Here is a 15,675-nt window from a genome sequence, read left to right on the forward strand (position 1 = left end):
TCCAGCTACAGGATACTCTTGGTGCATATTAGTTCCCATACTTCCTGGCTCAGCCTCTTGTGAGTCAGACTAACAGGAGTCAGTCTTCTGCACTTAAGGAATTCTGGGGGTACTTGCAAAACAGTGCTGGGGGACGGGACTTCTGGTTAAAAAAAAAAAAAAGCAACAGGGTAGGTGCAGGCTTGCAGGAGTCAACGAATCTAGGACTCACAGTCAGTACACCGTGTGTGGGCATGGGTGTGCTCGGGAGTTTGCAATGGCAACATAGACACACAGGCAATGACGGACACTGCGCCACGAAATACACAAGTGTGTGTGCAGAAACAACCAGGTGCTCATGGATACGAGGAATGGGGACGACCCCTTCAGTGGAATCATCATGATAAGGTCACATGTGCTAATATTTACTAAGCACACGGCTGGAACCTATGAGGCGGACACCCGCTTTACTGCCTTTACAGACAGAAAAGCTGGAGCCCAGAGAGATGGAGAAGTGGCAAAACCCACACAGCGGAGGGTGGCAGAGCCAGCCAGGAGACCACGTGGCTAAAGGAACGTGCTGCGTCGCTGTGCACGGACACAGGAAGATGGCTGAGAGTGTGAGGTACTAACAGAAAGCATCAGACACAACAGAGTCCCGTCTCTGTGAAACAAATTATGTTTGTGTCTATCTGTCCATCTGGCTGTGCACAGAAATAGATCTGGAAGATTTAAACCAAATACTAACAACCTGCCGCCACTGGGGAGTGGGATTACGGGCAAATGGTATTTCCTGTGGGTTTCTATCATGTGTGTTTCTTTACAATGAACACGTACTGTTTTACAAATTTGTTTAAAAAGTAATAAAGACAAACTAAGAAAGGACAACAACGAAGTGGGACTCCCTGGAATTCTCCTGGGATCAGTCATGGTGGGCCAGCTTAGTGGGCGAATTCCCGCCTTGGTGGCGGTGACTGGGGTCCCCCTTGTCTGAGCTGCATTCTTTCAAGAACACACCTATTGCAGTCACCTGCCGAGGACTTGTGGAGTGGGTCATCTGGCTGCTTCTGTGACCTTCCACAGTTTTCTTTCTGCTTTTCTTTCTGAGAAGCAGCATTTTACTTGCTGGATTACTACTACGGAAATTTTTCTCTGAATATGAATAGCATCCTTCTAAGACCTGAGAGTGAGAACTTTGCAGACTGCAGAACACTAAGCCATGTGATGAGAATTATCTGAAGAATGAAGCCAGGCTGTATTTATAGAACTTTTTTCTTAGTGCGTCATTAACAAGAAATATTAGATCAAAACAATATGAAGAGCTCTCCTGCCTCCGTGCTTGTCTCAGAGGCAAGCCCTGCCAGAAGCCAGCCCTCCTTCCCGCCTCGCCCCTGCAGGGGTGGCTGGGCGGTGGGGTGGCCCAGGACAGCAGTCTCCTCCCTGGCACCGGGCAGCTCCAGGCAGACGAGTCCAGGGCCCAGTCCCGCCTGCCTCCTCAGCCATGGTGGATACCTCGCTTGCTTCCTGACTTCCGGTGAGGTACCGTGCCGGGAAAACCAAGGACCCCTGCTGGCAGGTCGCCTCCCCGGGGTGAGGATGGGATGAGGGTTGGCACAGACAGAAGATGTGTGGCTCCCGCAGCATGTCCCAGGGGTCCCGGGCTCTACTCTCGTGCAATCATGGCCCCCACCAGCCATGCACAGTCCCCCCCACCAGCCATGCACAGTCCCCCCACCAGCCATGCACAGTCCCCCCACCAGCCATTCCCAGTCCTGCCACTGGAGCCTCAGAGTCAACGTTGCGGACGTGGGCGAAGTGTGAGGGAGTAAGTGGAGAAGTGTGGGCTCGTGATTCCTAAGCCGGACCAGAAGCGGTAGGCTCTCATGGCCCCACGGGCATGGGCTGTGGACTGTTGTTGGAGGAGACCATGGGTCTCTGGGACAGGAAAGGTGGGCAAGTGAGCCCATGACAGGCCCCCAGAATAACAGAACTGAGGGCGTGGGGTGTGGGGCGGGGAGAGGGCCTCCATAAGAGGCCTGTGTGGTTCCTGCCCTTGTGCCCGCCCAGCCCCTCAGCCTCTGCAGAGCTGGGCCCGGAGTACCCCCCGCCCCGGTCTGTGCCCACTGTGTCCGGCGTCACATCCTCAGGCTGCACAAAGGCCATCTGTTACCTGTCGTGAACCTCGGCTTGGTGGGGGGCTCCTGCACAGACACGGGAAAGGTGGCAGATGCCGGTGAGGACTGCGCCCGGGACAGAGGCCTGTGGCTGCCAAAGGACACGGGGATGCCGGCAGCCTCCATGGACGCCTGGTAGTTCCTCAGCTGGTGGATCCGCTGCTGCTCCAGCAGAAGGGCTTGCTGCGGGGAAGAAACGGCCATGTTGGCGGCTGCAGGCATCTCCCATCCCTGGGCTGAGGGCTAGGGGCGCCTTCTCTTGCAAGTCTCCCATCCAGGCACAGGCCATACACAGGCCACAAGGATGCTGGGAGGCCAGCTGCGTGGAGAGGCCTTCCCTGTGAGTGCCCTGAAGCTCGAGTGGGCCCAGAGCTGAGAATGAGGCCAGCACGGGCTCTGTCTCCCAGGATGTGGCTCTTTCTAGGGAAGGCAGGTTGTCCACATGGGATCCTGCCATGGGCTTCATCAACAGGGTAACACGCTGAGTCAGGGGGTCCCAGGGAGGCCTGGTCAGTACGGGGTATCAAGGAGGGCTTCTCTGAGGACGTACTGAGCCAGGAGCAGCCTGGACCAGGTACAGGGGAGTGGGGCCTGGCAGGTATGGAGAGAGGCTCTTGCTGCGGCGGCAGCCTGGCCCTCACTGGTTTCACTGGGAGATACGCGAAGGCCATGCAGATGTGGGGACCAGAGCGCCCACTCTGCCACGCCACACACGGACAGTGAGTGGGCAGGAAGCCTCGCCCCCATATTGGGTTTGTGGGTCTTAGTTTTGACCGACAGCACTGAATCTGCACACCAAACTTGGGCGAGAAAGCACCCTCGACTCAGACTTGGAAGTGCTAGCTTGGCTTCATTTGCAGCCGCTCCCCTCCCTGGTGTCACATTCCACACATCCTCATGCAGGCTAAAAGCAGAAATAGCCCATCAGCTTCCAGGCACCCAGGACCCTTGGAGCCTGGAGCAGGCCTGCTGGTGGGGATGTGCCTCTCTGATGAGATGGGGCTGGGCTGGGCTCTGTGTAGGGGTGGCCACTCAGTCAGGGGCCTGGGACACCCCAAGGGATTCTGGGAACAAGCTGAGGTGCACACCCCCATATGAGGCAGAGTGGAGTGGAGGGAGCAGGGCAGAGATGAGGCCACAGCTGCCCAGCCTCTCCCCAGACAGCAGCTGAGGGAGAGCACAATGACCTGCCACCCAGGCCGAGGCACAAAGAAAGCCGGGCGCCTCCTCGCTGGGAGCTCTGCGCCAATCCTGTCTTAGTTTTGATGAACAAATCCTGTGAACGTGGAAAACCAGGTACCTACATCTCAGCTCCTGTATGAGGCGGAGCCCAGCCCTGTGCCGCCAGCACTGGGGGAAGCCAGAGCTGCCTGGCCAGGCTCTGATCTGTCCTGTCTTTAGGAATCAGGCCAGGTGGCTCACGCCTGTAATCCCAGCACTTTGGGAGGCCGAGGCGGTTAGATCACCTGAGGTAAGGAGTTCGAGACCAGCCTGGCCAAAATGGTGAAACCTTGTCTTTACCAAAAAAAAAAAAAAAAAAAAAAATTAGCCAGGCATGATGCCAGGTGCCTGTAGTCCCAGCTATTCAGGAGGCTGAGGGGGGAAGAATTGCTTGAACCCAGGAGGTGGAGGCTGCAGTGAGCCGAGATGGCACCACTGCACTCTAGTCTGGGCAACAGAGTGAGACTACATCTCAAAAAAAGAAAAAAAGAGGAATCAGAGCCAGGAGGGAGCAGAGAAGAGGAGAGCCCCGAGACAGGGGGATGAGCTGGAGCAGAGGCTGGAGTAGGAGCCAGCATCCACAGGCCTCCAGTCTGTGGCTAACCAAATTCAGCTGGGATTGCTGTGGGCCCCAAGCGGTTAAGTGGTTCATAAGCAATCCTCCTGGACACCGGCTGGCAGGTGCCCTGCCTTAGGTTTACCTCGGCAAATTGCTCCATGTACTACCAAGTTTCCCTGACAAGGAGTTCTGCCTATTACTCTCCGGAGAGAACAGAAATTAAGAGAAATTAAGAAATCATCGTCTCACGCTTGGAATATAACAAGCCTCTTTTTTCAAAGTAAACGCTGATCTATGAGAAACTAGTCCTAAAAATTATTAATGTAAATAGTTTCCCACTTCTTCTCCGCATAATAATAGCACACACTGAATTTCAGACCTTCATCAACTTTCAAGGCCTGACCACAGGAAGAGGCCACCACCCCGGGCCTGTGAGACAGGACCTGTGGATGAGTGTTTGCCACGAAGCACCGTGTGCGCGCCAGAGAGGCCCAGGGCTTTCTCTCTCTGTCTTTGCCAGACTGCTGGGCTGTGTAGTGTTTAGTGCCCGGGGTGCTAATTAAGAAGGCCCATAGCCGGGCGCGGTGGCTCAAGCCTGTAATCCCAGTACTTTGGGAGGCCGAGGCGGGCGGATCACGAGGTCAGGAGATCAAGACCATCCTGGCTAACATGGTGAAACCCCGTCTCTACTAAAAGTACAAAAAATTAGCCGGGCGTGGTGGCGGTGCCTGTAATCCCAGCTACTCGGAGGCTGAGGCGGGAGAATGGCATGAACCCGGGAGGCGGAGCTTGCAGTGAGCCGAGATCGCGCCACTGCACTCCAGCCTGGGCGACACAGCCAGACTCCGTCTCAAAAAAAAAAAAAAAAAAAAAAAGAAGGCCCAGAAATTAGAGAGGCTGCCCTCTGAACAAAAAGGAGAAATAGCACCCAATGCCAGCCGCCGGGGGAAGCTTGGTGGAGAGACCACTGAGACCTGATCCCCCGTGCGGCAGGCTTGGGTCTAGGTGCTCCAGGTACAAGGCCCCACACTGATTCATTCGGTACCAAGATCTGCAGCTGAGAATGAGAGGGAACAGTTTACTGCAGAGCGTCCTGCTCCTGGCTGCCAAGGTGCTGCTGGGGGTAGAGATGCAGCGTCTGGCCACACAGCTGGCAGTCAGGAAGCTGGGGAGGTACTCAGTGGCACAGCCAGCATGGAGTCCAGAGAGAAGGGAGGGAATGATCCAGTGGCTCCTGCAGCCGAGGCAGCAGCTCTGCTGCTGGAGGATAGAATCAAATCCTACAGCTGTGGTTCCTCAGGCTCGCTCCTGCCTATAGGGAGGAAGCCACCTTTCTGAGGACACTCTGGCTGCAGATACGGAGCTCCAGCTGGCTGCCCACATGCCTTAGGTATTCTGTTGACTCAGAAGTTTTATGTTTTACTGGAAATTGACCAATCATTCACTGGCCTTCCTCATCAGTCTCCTGTGCATTTGGTTACTGGGTGTCAGTGCCCTGAAGCCTTACTGGCTCTGGGTACCACAATCGTACCCGTCTTGTCGGGATCTGAAGGACTGCTCATTAGCACCACTGGGCCACAAAAGGTCTTGACTTCTGATCAGACCCTGCCTGTCTTTTTGATCAATTAATACCTCTATTTCCTTCAATTCTTTAAAAAGCATGCTGTATCTCACTAACACGTGGATTCTGTGATCATTGACAGCCTACAAACAGGAAGGAAACCCATTCTCTGCGGCCTGTGCATGGCTGGAAAGCAGTTACGTAACCACCTGCAGTGGGCAAACATCTCGAATCCCTAGGAACAGCTGGGACAAAACAGAAGCCACATCAACCTCCCTCACTGGCCAGGACAAGACGGGTGAGACACGGGACAGCGACAGCGCAAGGATGCCCTGCAGCTCCCGTGATCACCACACAGAAGATGCCGCCCAGGAACCGAGGGTGGCTGTGCGTGCCAGCCTGCTGGTGCCCTCCCTGCCTGCAGTCACCTGTCTGAAGAGCAGCTCCTGCTCACTGGGCTGGCGCTGGCCTGGCTCCACCTCCCGCGGGGGCTCCGCCTCTTCGTCATCGCTCTCAATGGGCTCCTGCTTCACCTGCACGCCAGCCGGTGCGTGCGCCTCCTTCTGCGCCGGCAGCCGGTCCAGGTAGGGCTCGTCCAGCAGAGCCTGGTGCTCACGGAGCTCCTCCTCCGTCTCCTCTGGGTGACTCTCCGGCTGCCGGGCCGGCTCGCTTGGTTTCGGGATGATCTGCAAGGCAGAGGAAATACATGAAGCACAGAAAGCCGGGGCCTCTGAGCTCATCAGACAGGAGGAGGGATGCTGCAAACCACCCCGCTCTGGGGCAGACAATCAGGGACTCAAGGCACCTTATCGCCCTGCCACAGGTCAGCAGGCGCCTTCATCTTCCCACACAACAGGCACTTGGGCGCTATCCACGGTGCTGAGAAAATAATGCCCATCAGGACCCCAGATCGGGGTCAAGGTGACCCGGCCCAGGGAAGGAGGCTGACTAACATTTGGGGTTTACTAAGCACCTCTTCTGTGTCAGGCACCGAGAAACAGAAAGAAGCTGCAGGCGTCAACCGAGTCTGCAGAGGGGAGCTTGGGTGTGAAAGGGAGAGGCCAATGCTGACCTCACAGCCACAAATGCTGAGAAAAACAGCCCACCACCCATCCAGTGGAAGACATCCACGTCCACGATGCTCACTGCCCGAGCCCACTGACACGCCACGGCCTCCCCTCCTGCAGGATCCCACCGATGTGCCACGACCTCCCTCCTGCCGGATCCTGGGAACACTCCAGGACCTCCCTTCCTGCTGAATCCCAGGGATGCCAAGGCCCTCCCTCCTGGGATACCATGGACGCTCCACGACCTTCCTTCCTGTGGGATCCCATTGACGTGCCATGAGCTCCCCTCCTGCTGAATCCCAGGGATGCCACGGCCTCCCCTTCTGCAGGATCTCAGGGACACCATGACCTCCCTTCTTGCAGGATTCCACGGGTCCTGCATGACCTGCCCCGCTATGGGGCCCCAAGAACCGCAGCATCCTTCCTCCTGTGGGACTCCCTAGATGCTCCCTGACCTCTTTTCCTGTCGGACCTCACAGGCCAGCACAGCAGGCCCAATGCCGAACGCAGAGAGCTTCTTCCAAGCCTCTCCCTTCTCTAGGACCCATTCTTGGCTATTGGAACCTCTCTCTGGCCAGCTGTCCAGTCACACCCCGAACTCCCACTTCCGTCCGCCAAGCACTGCCCGCGCACTGCTCATGAGAAATGCCTCTGGACGGTGCTGCTTCTCTCTAGCCTCGACCTCCTGCCTTTCCCACTTTGGTCCCACCTGGCCTCTCCTGCCTGGATGACAGCATGGTCCCCGGGAGGCCCCCACCTCCAGCGTCAACTCTCTGCAATCTTCTTCATGTAGCAGTGAGGGTGCGCTTTCACTCGGGCCAGCGGACCTGGTCACTCCCCTGCTGAACGTCCCCCAAGTGCTCTCCGCCATCCTGCCTCTGCTGAAGAGCCCTTCCATCATCTGACCATGCCGCCCCTGCAGCCTCCCTCTCTCTCTCCCTGCCACCCTGCTCCCCACCGCACTGCCGGCTCTGCGTCCCTTGTACCACAGTCGCCTCCAGCCCGCTGCCTCCCTTCCTTCCTCGGCCTCCGGCCACTCCGAGAGGCTCTGTGGGCCTCCTGTGCATGCCCCCTTTTCCAGGAAGGGTCGGCTGATCTTCCTGACAGTGCAACGTGCCCCCCTCCAGCCCCCGCAGTCCTCTGGCTTTCCTGTGGTCGCCATTCATGTACCCATCTTTCCTGCAGTCTGCAGCTCCCAGGACCACTTCTGAATCATCCATGTGGCACAGGCATTACTCATTGCACATTCACTAAAAGGACGGGGCGAACGCAAGGGGCATCCAGGTAGCGGGGCAAAGTGGAACGGGGTGTAAGGCTGACTTCGGTGCTCTCTGGGAGCTGTGAGGAGTCAGCAGGGCTGCAGCATGGAAGGCCAGAGAGCAGGGACGCAGGGTGCCGGAGACGAGGTGGGGCTGTGGGAAGGGCACTCTGGGCTGAAGACAAGCAGGTGCGTGTTCTAGACGTATACCCTGCGGCAGGCAGGCCGGCCAGAGGTTGAAAGGGTGAGGCCGGTTCCACGTCTGGCTAAGGCATGGGAGAAAGGACAGGTTTCCGTGACACCAAAAAGGAAGCAGCTCTAGGCCCAGGGACAGACTGCATATGGAGAGGGTGGACAACTCCTTGGTTTCGGTCAATGGAGCTGCCCCGTCGCATCTGGCAGCCAGAAGAGGGATGAACGTGAGCAGAGCAAAGGCTGGAGTTGAGAGCAAGAGGGGAGACAGGGATGTGGGAATTGGCAAAAAAGGCTCAGGAGAGGAGGTGGGGGTCTGGAGTTGGACTAGGAAGGGTGCAGTTTCTCGGAAGAAGGCACTGACTGAGCTGCGTTCCTTTGCAGACTGTGAAAGAACGTCCCACAATCCCAAAGCCCTAAATCGAGGGGTCTCTCCAGATACGCAATTCATCTGTCCCCGCAGGGAATGGGCTGAAGGGCAGATTTGAGGGACGGTGGGACAAGCCGAGTTCCCGGCAGAGAGAGGAGCTGCAGCGCATGGAGGATGGATCTTAGCACCACATCTGACTGTTTCCAGAAGGAAACTGAGCTGTGCAAGGAAGCCTGACACCTGAAATCCCCCAAGCCCTTGTATTTAAACACCCTCAGAACACCGCGTGCTGCCCCACACTGACGCGAGGCGGCCTCTCCGGCTGCCTGAACTACGGGGGACGGATCGGTGGGCACTCAGCGTCCACTTGCTTCCAGGGGTCAGCCGTATCAGACGACACCGGTCCCCACACAGCAGGGCTGAGATGCAGACACATACACACAACATGGTGAGTTTTCAGCCTCCAGAGCCCCTGCTGGGCCTCACTGTGGAACATCAGAGCCTTTAGATTGGGTGGTGGGTTTGTTTTATGTGATCATCCCTTAACTTTCTTTATAAGAGCAGTTCAAAGTACGGCAGTAAGAGCCAAGTGAAGAAAACACGGATCCATTGTTTATCTAAACCGAAGGCAGCTTGTCTTCAGAAGAGGTTTCGACCTGGCACAGGGAAAGGGAGCCAGGTCCAGCCAGGGTGCAGGCAGCGCGGTGTCAGGGAGGGCCGGCCATCGGCAGTGCGGGAACTGGTGGGCGGCGTGGCACGTAAGGAACTCAGTTTCAGAAAGCCAAACCTGCAGGGACGAGCATGGAGTGGTCGGTGGCCACGCGTCGGGAATAGGAACGTGCTGTCCACGGGCGAGGGTGCCGTTGGGAGAGGAATAAGTTCCGGGGCCTGATGCCCAGCTTGGTGGCCCTGATACTCACGGACCTCACCACAGACACAATGAGAGCCCCGTGAGGGCACGGGGGCATGAATGAGGTCCCGTGTGGCAATCATTTCACAACGCATACAAGAATCAAATCACGCTGTATGCTGTAAGTACAGGTGATTGTTTTCAGTCAGCTTCATAAAGCTGGGGAGAAACAAGTTCAAGTAAGGAATCTGCCAACATTGTCCCCATTTGCTCTGACAGGTTTCTCAGTGGTTTACAAAAAAAGCCTGTGCTTCAACACTCGTTTCACTTGATGATTTTGAGGTCTGGGATTGCTTGTGGTTTCTTAATCCCATCTTCTTCCTGCACACTGAGAGCCTGAGAGGCCCTGTGGGGGCAGGGAGAACAGGGAGCCTGGTGGGACCGCGGTCATTGTGAGCAGGGGCACCAGGTGTGCTGGGTGAAGCTGTGCCGTTTCACAGGGGACCTCGAAGATGGCATCCAAGTCTTGGCTTTCAGGACACTCATCAAGAGGTCACCCACGCGCTCAGTTTCCGCAGCTCCCCCAGGGCCCGGCGCAGTCCGATGGGTAACAGGATGTGACTGACTGAGTGGCGTATGGAGGTTTCTTGAGAGTGGGGCCCTTATTACTCCATGCACTGGAGGGACAGCAAAGAACAAAGAATCTGAAAGTAGAACAATTCCCTAAGAAGGTGGCACAGAGCACTGAGGACAATGCTCTGGATGAAGAGCAGGGAGGATGGAGAGCAGTAGCCAGGACGGGCCTTCAGAAAGCAAGAATGTCCTGGAGGCTGCAGGTGTGGAAGGAAAAGGAACAGTCTAAGGATGATAAGACAGGGCCTCAGACCACAGGCCGAGGACACGGGGACTGGAGCTCAGGGCTGAGGGTGTGGGGATGGGAGCTCAGGGATGAGGACGTGGGGACTGGAGTTCAGGGCTGAGGGTGCGGGGATGGGAGCTCAGGGCTGAGGGCGCAGGGACGGGAGCTCAGGATTGAGGACATGGGAACCGGAGCTCAGGGCCGAGGATGTAGGCACCAGAGCTCAGGGCTGAGGATGTGGGGACCGGAGCTCAGGGCTGAGGAGGTGTTCCGGGCCTCAGAGGGCTCCTCACGATGTGGGCTTTGCTCATCAGTGGACGGGCAGGAGAGGCCGCGGGTCTCTCCGAGGGGTGCATGGTCTTGTCTGCGACACAGGAAGGTGCTAATGAGTCAGCACGAGGGCAGGGGGATGCCTGCAGAGAAGCGACTGCACAGGGGCAGCAGGGCTGGGCAGAGACTGGCACAGAGGCTGGGTCCAGCGGCAGTGGGGACACCCGTGGACAGGAGAGTGAGCAGGAGGCACCAGGACTCCTGGCCAAGCACCACAGAAGGGTCACCACAGAGGACGCGCTGGTCCCGGGAGGGGAGGTGGGTAGAGGGCAGCCCAGAGAGACTGAATCCCATCATCCGGTGGGGCCCTGAGAAATCCAGCAAGAAAGTGCAGATTCAGGTCTGTGATTTGGGAGACAGATCAGGACTGGAGCAGTAAGAAGGTGGAACAAAGTCAAAGCTGGGAGCACAGAGGTGCTACGCAGAGCTGGGGAGTCAAAGAAACAGGGACGAGGCCTCAGGGGACCAGTGCTAGGGCGTCGGGAGGCAGGGAGGTTGCAGAGGCTCACATACAGATACATACACACACAGATACACATACATGCAGGGCACACACAGACACACACACACAGACACGGGGACACAGAAACAGACACACACACACACACACACACACAGAGCCACAGACAGATGCACAGATACACAGACATGCAGATACATATACACATAAAGAGACAGATACACAGATACACAAATACACATAGGCACAGACATACACAGACAAGGAGACCAGAGGACCAGCAGAAGAGTGGGTGCCATGCCAGGAAAGGGCAAAGGGAGAAGGAGGAAGGGTGGAGGAGGAAAATGGGGGGATGGTGGGGGAGGGAAATAGGGGGGTGCGGAAGGGAAATGGGGGAGGGGTGGGGGAGGAAGGCTAGGACCTTAGAGGGGACCCTGTGGGGTTACCCCATCCCAGCAATGAGCGGAAACGGTGCGCCTGCCTTTCTTTAGCAGCCCAGGAGCCACTCTGAAGTGGATACAAGTGAGGGAGGGCAACCCTGTGGGGGACACGGAGGCAGGTCCCTTCTCCAGGGTGGGGTGGGGGATAAGGCAGCTGAGGGTGGAGGGGAGGGGTTCCTGCAGCAAATGGCCACTCCCAGGAGGCCAGGCTGACAGAGGAACAGGGTTTGCCTGCTTGCTTTTTAAGGGAGGTGGCCCAGGGAGGACTCAGTGGACAGAGAAGCTCCAGGACTTCTGATGCTTTCCTTTTAAATTTCGTTTTTTTTTTTTTTTTTGAGACAGGGTCTTGCTCTGTTGCTCAGGCTGGAGTGCAGTCATGCAATCTGGGCTCACTGCAGCCTCTGTCACCAGGGCTTAGGCAATCCTCCCACCCCAGCCTCCTGAGTAGCTGGGAATACTAGCACGCACCACCTTGCCTGGCTAATTTTTGTAGAGACGGGATTTCACCACGTTGCCCAGGCTGGTCTTGAACTCTTGAGTCAAAGCGATCCACCCACCTTGGCCTCCCAAAGTGCTGGGATTACAGGTGTGAGCCACCACGCCAAGCTTTCAATTCCAAACCTAAAGAAAAACTTGAAGAACTTTGTAAGAAAATCTCAAACGTCCTTCTCTTATGCACAGATGAATGGTGGTGGAAGTAGCGGGGTCAGCCTCTTTTCCTGGGGCGCTGTTTCAGGGCCCCTGGGGCCACTGCAACCTACTCGCCGGAGGCTTTTGGCAGCCGCGTCTCCCGTGCTGTGTATCACCAGCTCCCCACTGTTCCAAGGGCTCCTGGACGGCCCTTCTCCAGGCTGGCTGCAGATGGCATGTGCTGCCAGGGGCCGCGACTCTTTAGTGTCCTTTAGAGACAACATTCCCAGGTCTTTTTCCTCTCTTTCACGAGGATGAAGCCTCTGAAGTGTCCACCGCTGCAGAACGCCCCTCGGCTTGGCGGAGGGATCGTCTCCACACCGTGGGGCTTGGGCTCGGGCTCTCAGGCGGGGCATGAGGAGGACATCACTTTGGCAGCAGCGCCACGTCAGAGCCCTCTGTGACGCAGGCCAGGCCCCGTGCCTCGGCACTGACGCAGGTGCCTGTGGGTCACCTCCCTGGGCCACGGCCGCAAACAAAGCCTGCTTCTCTCTCTCCCTCTCCTTTGACATTCAGTTCCGAGTCTCACTGGCTGGGCTGTGGGCTGGGGCCGCGCTGCAGAGCTGCCTTTGGGAGGCGAGCTGGACGCAGGCAAATAAATGAAGCAGCTCTGTGCAGCCCGAAGGCCTTGGGGACACTGAGAGCCCCCTTTCATCAATTCAGGAAGAACAAATGCACCTCCATATTTGGAATTACATTTTTAAAAAGTCAGGCGGGAGTTCAGGGTCAAAACCCAACTGGTCAACTGCCAGTATTTTAAAACGATTGGACACATTCGTAATTAGACCACCCAAAATATGAGTCCTGGTTTTCATATTCAAAACTGAGGATGCCAAGTTAAAGGGAGACACCCCTGAGCCCTCCACTCTGCAGGAGCCAGGTTCTTGTGCGGAGTCCAGAAACCACTGGAAGAACCACCTTCAGCAGTGGCTTCCTGCTCTAGGGGTGGAGGACACCTTCCGATGTCCTCTTTTAATAGAAAGAGGTACTTCACCTGGACACACGTCACCCACTGCTCGCAAACCACACATAACTGAGGCCAGGTCCGGAGATGGTCAGCGAACAAGGAGGGCCAGTTTCACCTGCAGTTTCCAGTTCCACTCGCCCTCTGATGGCGTGCGTTCTCCAGAAAGTTCCTTTATGCAGCAAACCATTATTGAACACCACTGTGTACAAGGCATGGGCAATAGAAGCTGATGCAGTTGGAAATCACCTGCCACCATCCCGACCACAGGCCAGGGAGAGGAGAGCAGAGCCAGCTCGGGGTCGATCCTGTCCACCTGGTGGAGTTTTCTCAGGCAAAATGGGCAGCTCTGCAGGCTGCGGCCCTCGGGAAAACTAGAGTGGCTGCATATGGCTGTGGGGAACACCACGGCTAGGCGCGGGCTGCCTCTCTTTCTCTCTTTCTTTTTTATTCAGAGTGATGTTTCCAAAGCAACTGCTCTCTAAGGTACAGGCTGAAGGAGGGGCAGACCAACCCGGCCCCAGTTGTAACCCCGATGTAGGCTGGAGCAGCACCATAGGACAGGACGGCTCACAGCTGCCAGAGCTGGGCAGATGCCCTCAGGGAACAAGCCCCTGGGGACATCATCCTCCAAGAAGAAGGGTGGGGACGTCAGTGTTAGGCAGCCCTGGGTAAGATCCTTGTCTTCCTGGGCGTCCCGGGAAAACACTGTCTAAATGTGTCAATCAACTGTCATTCACTCCCATAAATCAATCACAGAACAAACTCCAGTGAGAGCACCCGGTTTCTAAATCCTTCAAGAGTATAAGGCATGTCAGTAGGTGCTTCCTGTCTCCCTCAAACCTCCTACCCCATCACTCAGATAATGACATAATAAAATTAACAAACCTAAGCTGGCATTAGGAAGACGGATGTGAAAGTGATTTTGACACCTGGGAGTAAAGATGCCTGGCAGACGCCCGGCACGCCCACAGCCGGTGCCTTTCCCGTCCCAGTGAGGGGATTTGCTGGGCATCCCACCCGTTTCTGGTGTGTTCCCTGCTGCCCAGTGATGAGGGCTCGGCAGGGGAGGGGCATGTAGCGTGGGGGTGGTGAGCCTATTTTGTGATGCCCAGTGGGCAGCAGGGGCCAGGCTGTGGCCTGTGCTGGGCATCTGGTCTGATGCGGCTGCCACCCTGGAGCAAGGCCCCAAGGGGCCCGTCTCCTCAATCCTGCGCCTGCAGCCCCATGATGGCTCACACACTAGGATGGATGTGGGCCACAGCCAGCTGCCATCTCCCAGAGGCCTTCCCCGCGTGAGCCCCACTGGACTGGACACCACGCAATCAAAGCCTTCGACCACTGCCAGGGCTGAGCTGACTATTCTTCTAGGCTGGAACCGTGGGGCTTGAGAGAAGGAAATTGGGACGAGGCAGGTGGGAGGGGCTAATGATATCAGGAGGTCAGGGCTGCTGGAAGAGGCAGCAGTGTTGGCGGTGGAGGGCTCTCTCCCCACAGCTTTGCCTCTGCACTTGCTGGGGATCCTGGTACTTCACCTTCCAACTCCTGTCTACCTGTGCTAGGAAAGTCTGTCTCCTCCCCAATCCTAACCCCAATTTTTCACCCTCAGGGAAACCACAGAAGACCCTGAGCCTCTGGACAGGCGGACAACCCAGGACTGGTCCTGAAATTCAGGGAAGCAACGGGGGCGGGGCGAGGGGGGGGCACTTTCACAGGAGAGACAACAGAGAAACGATTCCGTCTCTCCAAATCTGCCACAGGTTTCTCAACATTTCCTTCTGAAAATCACCCCAGACGTTCCCCTCGCATCAACTCATCCTCTTTCTTCCTTGTAACAGCTTTATTGGGATATAATTCACATACCGTCCAATTCACGCTTTTAAATGATATCACTTGTTTTTAGTATATTTACAGAGTTGCACCATAGTCCAATTTTGGAATATTTTCAACATCCCTAAAAAAGAGATGCTGTTCCCCTGGCAATGCTCCCCACCTGCCCGCAGCATCCCAGGCCCGGCACCTACAAATCTGCATCCTGTCTCTGCGGGTCTGTCTGCTGTGGACGTTTTATGTGCATGAAATCATACCACACGCGGCCTCTTGTGCCTGCATCCTGCCTCCTCATACCACATGTGGCTTCTTGTGCCTGCAGCCTGCTTCCAAGGCTTTTCTGTGCTGCAGCATGTCAGTGTCATTCCGCTTTATGGCTGACATTCCGGTGTGCCGGCGTGTGGCCACGGATCATTCCGCTTTATGGCTGACATGCCGGTGTGCTGGCGTGTGGCCGCGGATCACAGGATGGACACCTGGGCTATTCCCATGTAATGTGGCTATCGCGACTGATAGTTATTACAGCTCATACGGTTTGGATCTGTGTCCCCACCCACATCTCCTGCTGAATCGTAGCCCCCAGTACTGGAGGTGGGACCTGGTGGGAGGTGGCTGGATCACGTGGGTGGATTTGGCATGAACGGCTGAACACCGTCCGCTGGTGCTGTCCTCGCTGGTGAGTGGGTTCCGGCAAGGTCTGGTCGGTTAGAAGTGTGTGGCCCCTCTCCCCACCCCTTGCTCCTGCTCTTGCCAAGTGATGCGCCCGCTCCCCCTTTGCCTACCGCTACGACTGAGGCCTCCCCAGAAACAGACGCCAGCACCATGCTTCCTCTACAGCCTGCAGAACCAGGAGCCAATCAGACGCTTCCTC

The 15,675-nt window shown here is 56.6% G+C and overlaps 1 protein-coding gene across 10 annotated transcripts in view; it reads right to left on the minus strand.

The window, feature by feature from the left end:
* HDAC4 (histone deacetylase 4) overlaps positions 1–15,675 on the minus strand; it is a 343,637-nt gene that overhangs the window by 58,970 nt on the left and 268,992 nt on the right. For all 10 annotated transcript variants that reach the window (XM_023228691.3, XM_023228693.2, XM_023228694.2 and 7 more), the window contains 2 exons: positions 5,923–6,180; positions 2,150–2,336 (listed from right to left, as the gene is read on the minus strand). In XM_023228691.3, the coding sequence (XP_023084459.1) occupies positions 2,150–2,336; positions 5,923–6,180 (445 nt within the window). The remainder of the gene's footprint in view (positions 1–2,149; positions 2,337–5,922; positions 6,181–15,675) is intronic.

The sequence above is a fragment of the Piliocolobus tephrosceles genome, chromosome 11, assembly GCF_002776525.5.
Source record: "Piliocolobus tephrosceles isolate RC106 chromosome 11, ASM277652v3, whole genome shotgun sequence".
Taxonomy (NCBI): domain Eukaryota; kingdom Metazoa; phylum Chordata; class Mammalia; order Primates; family Cercopithecidae; genus Piliocolobus; species Piliocolobus tephrosceles.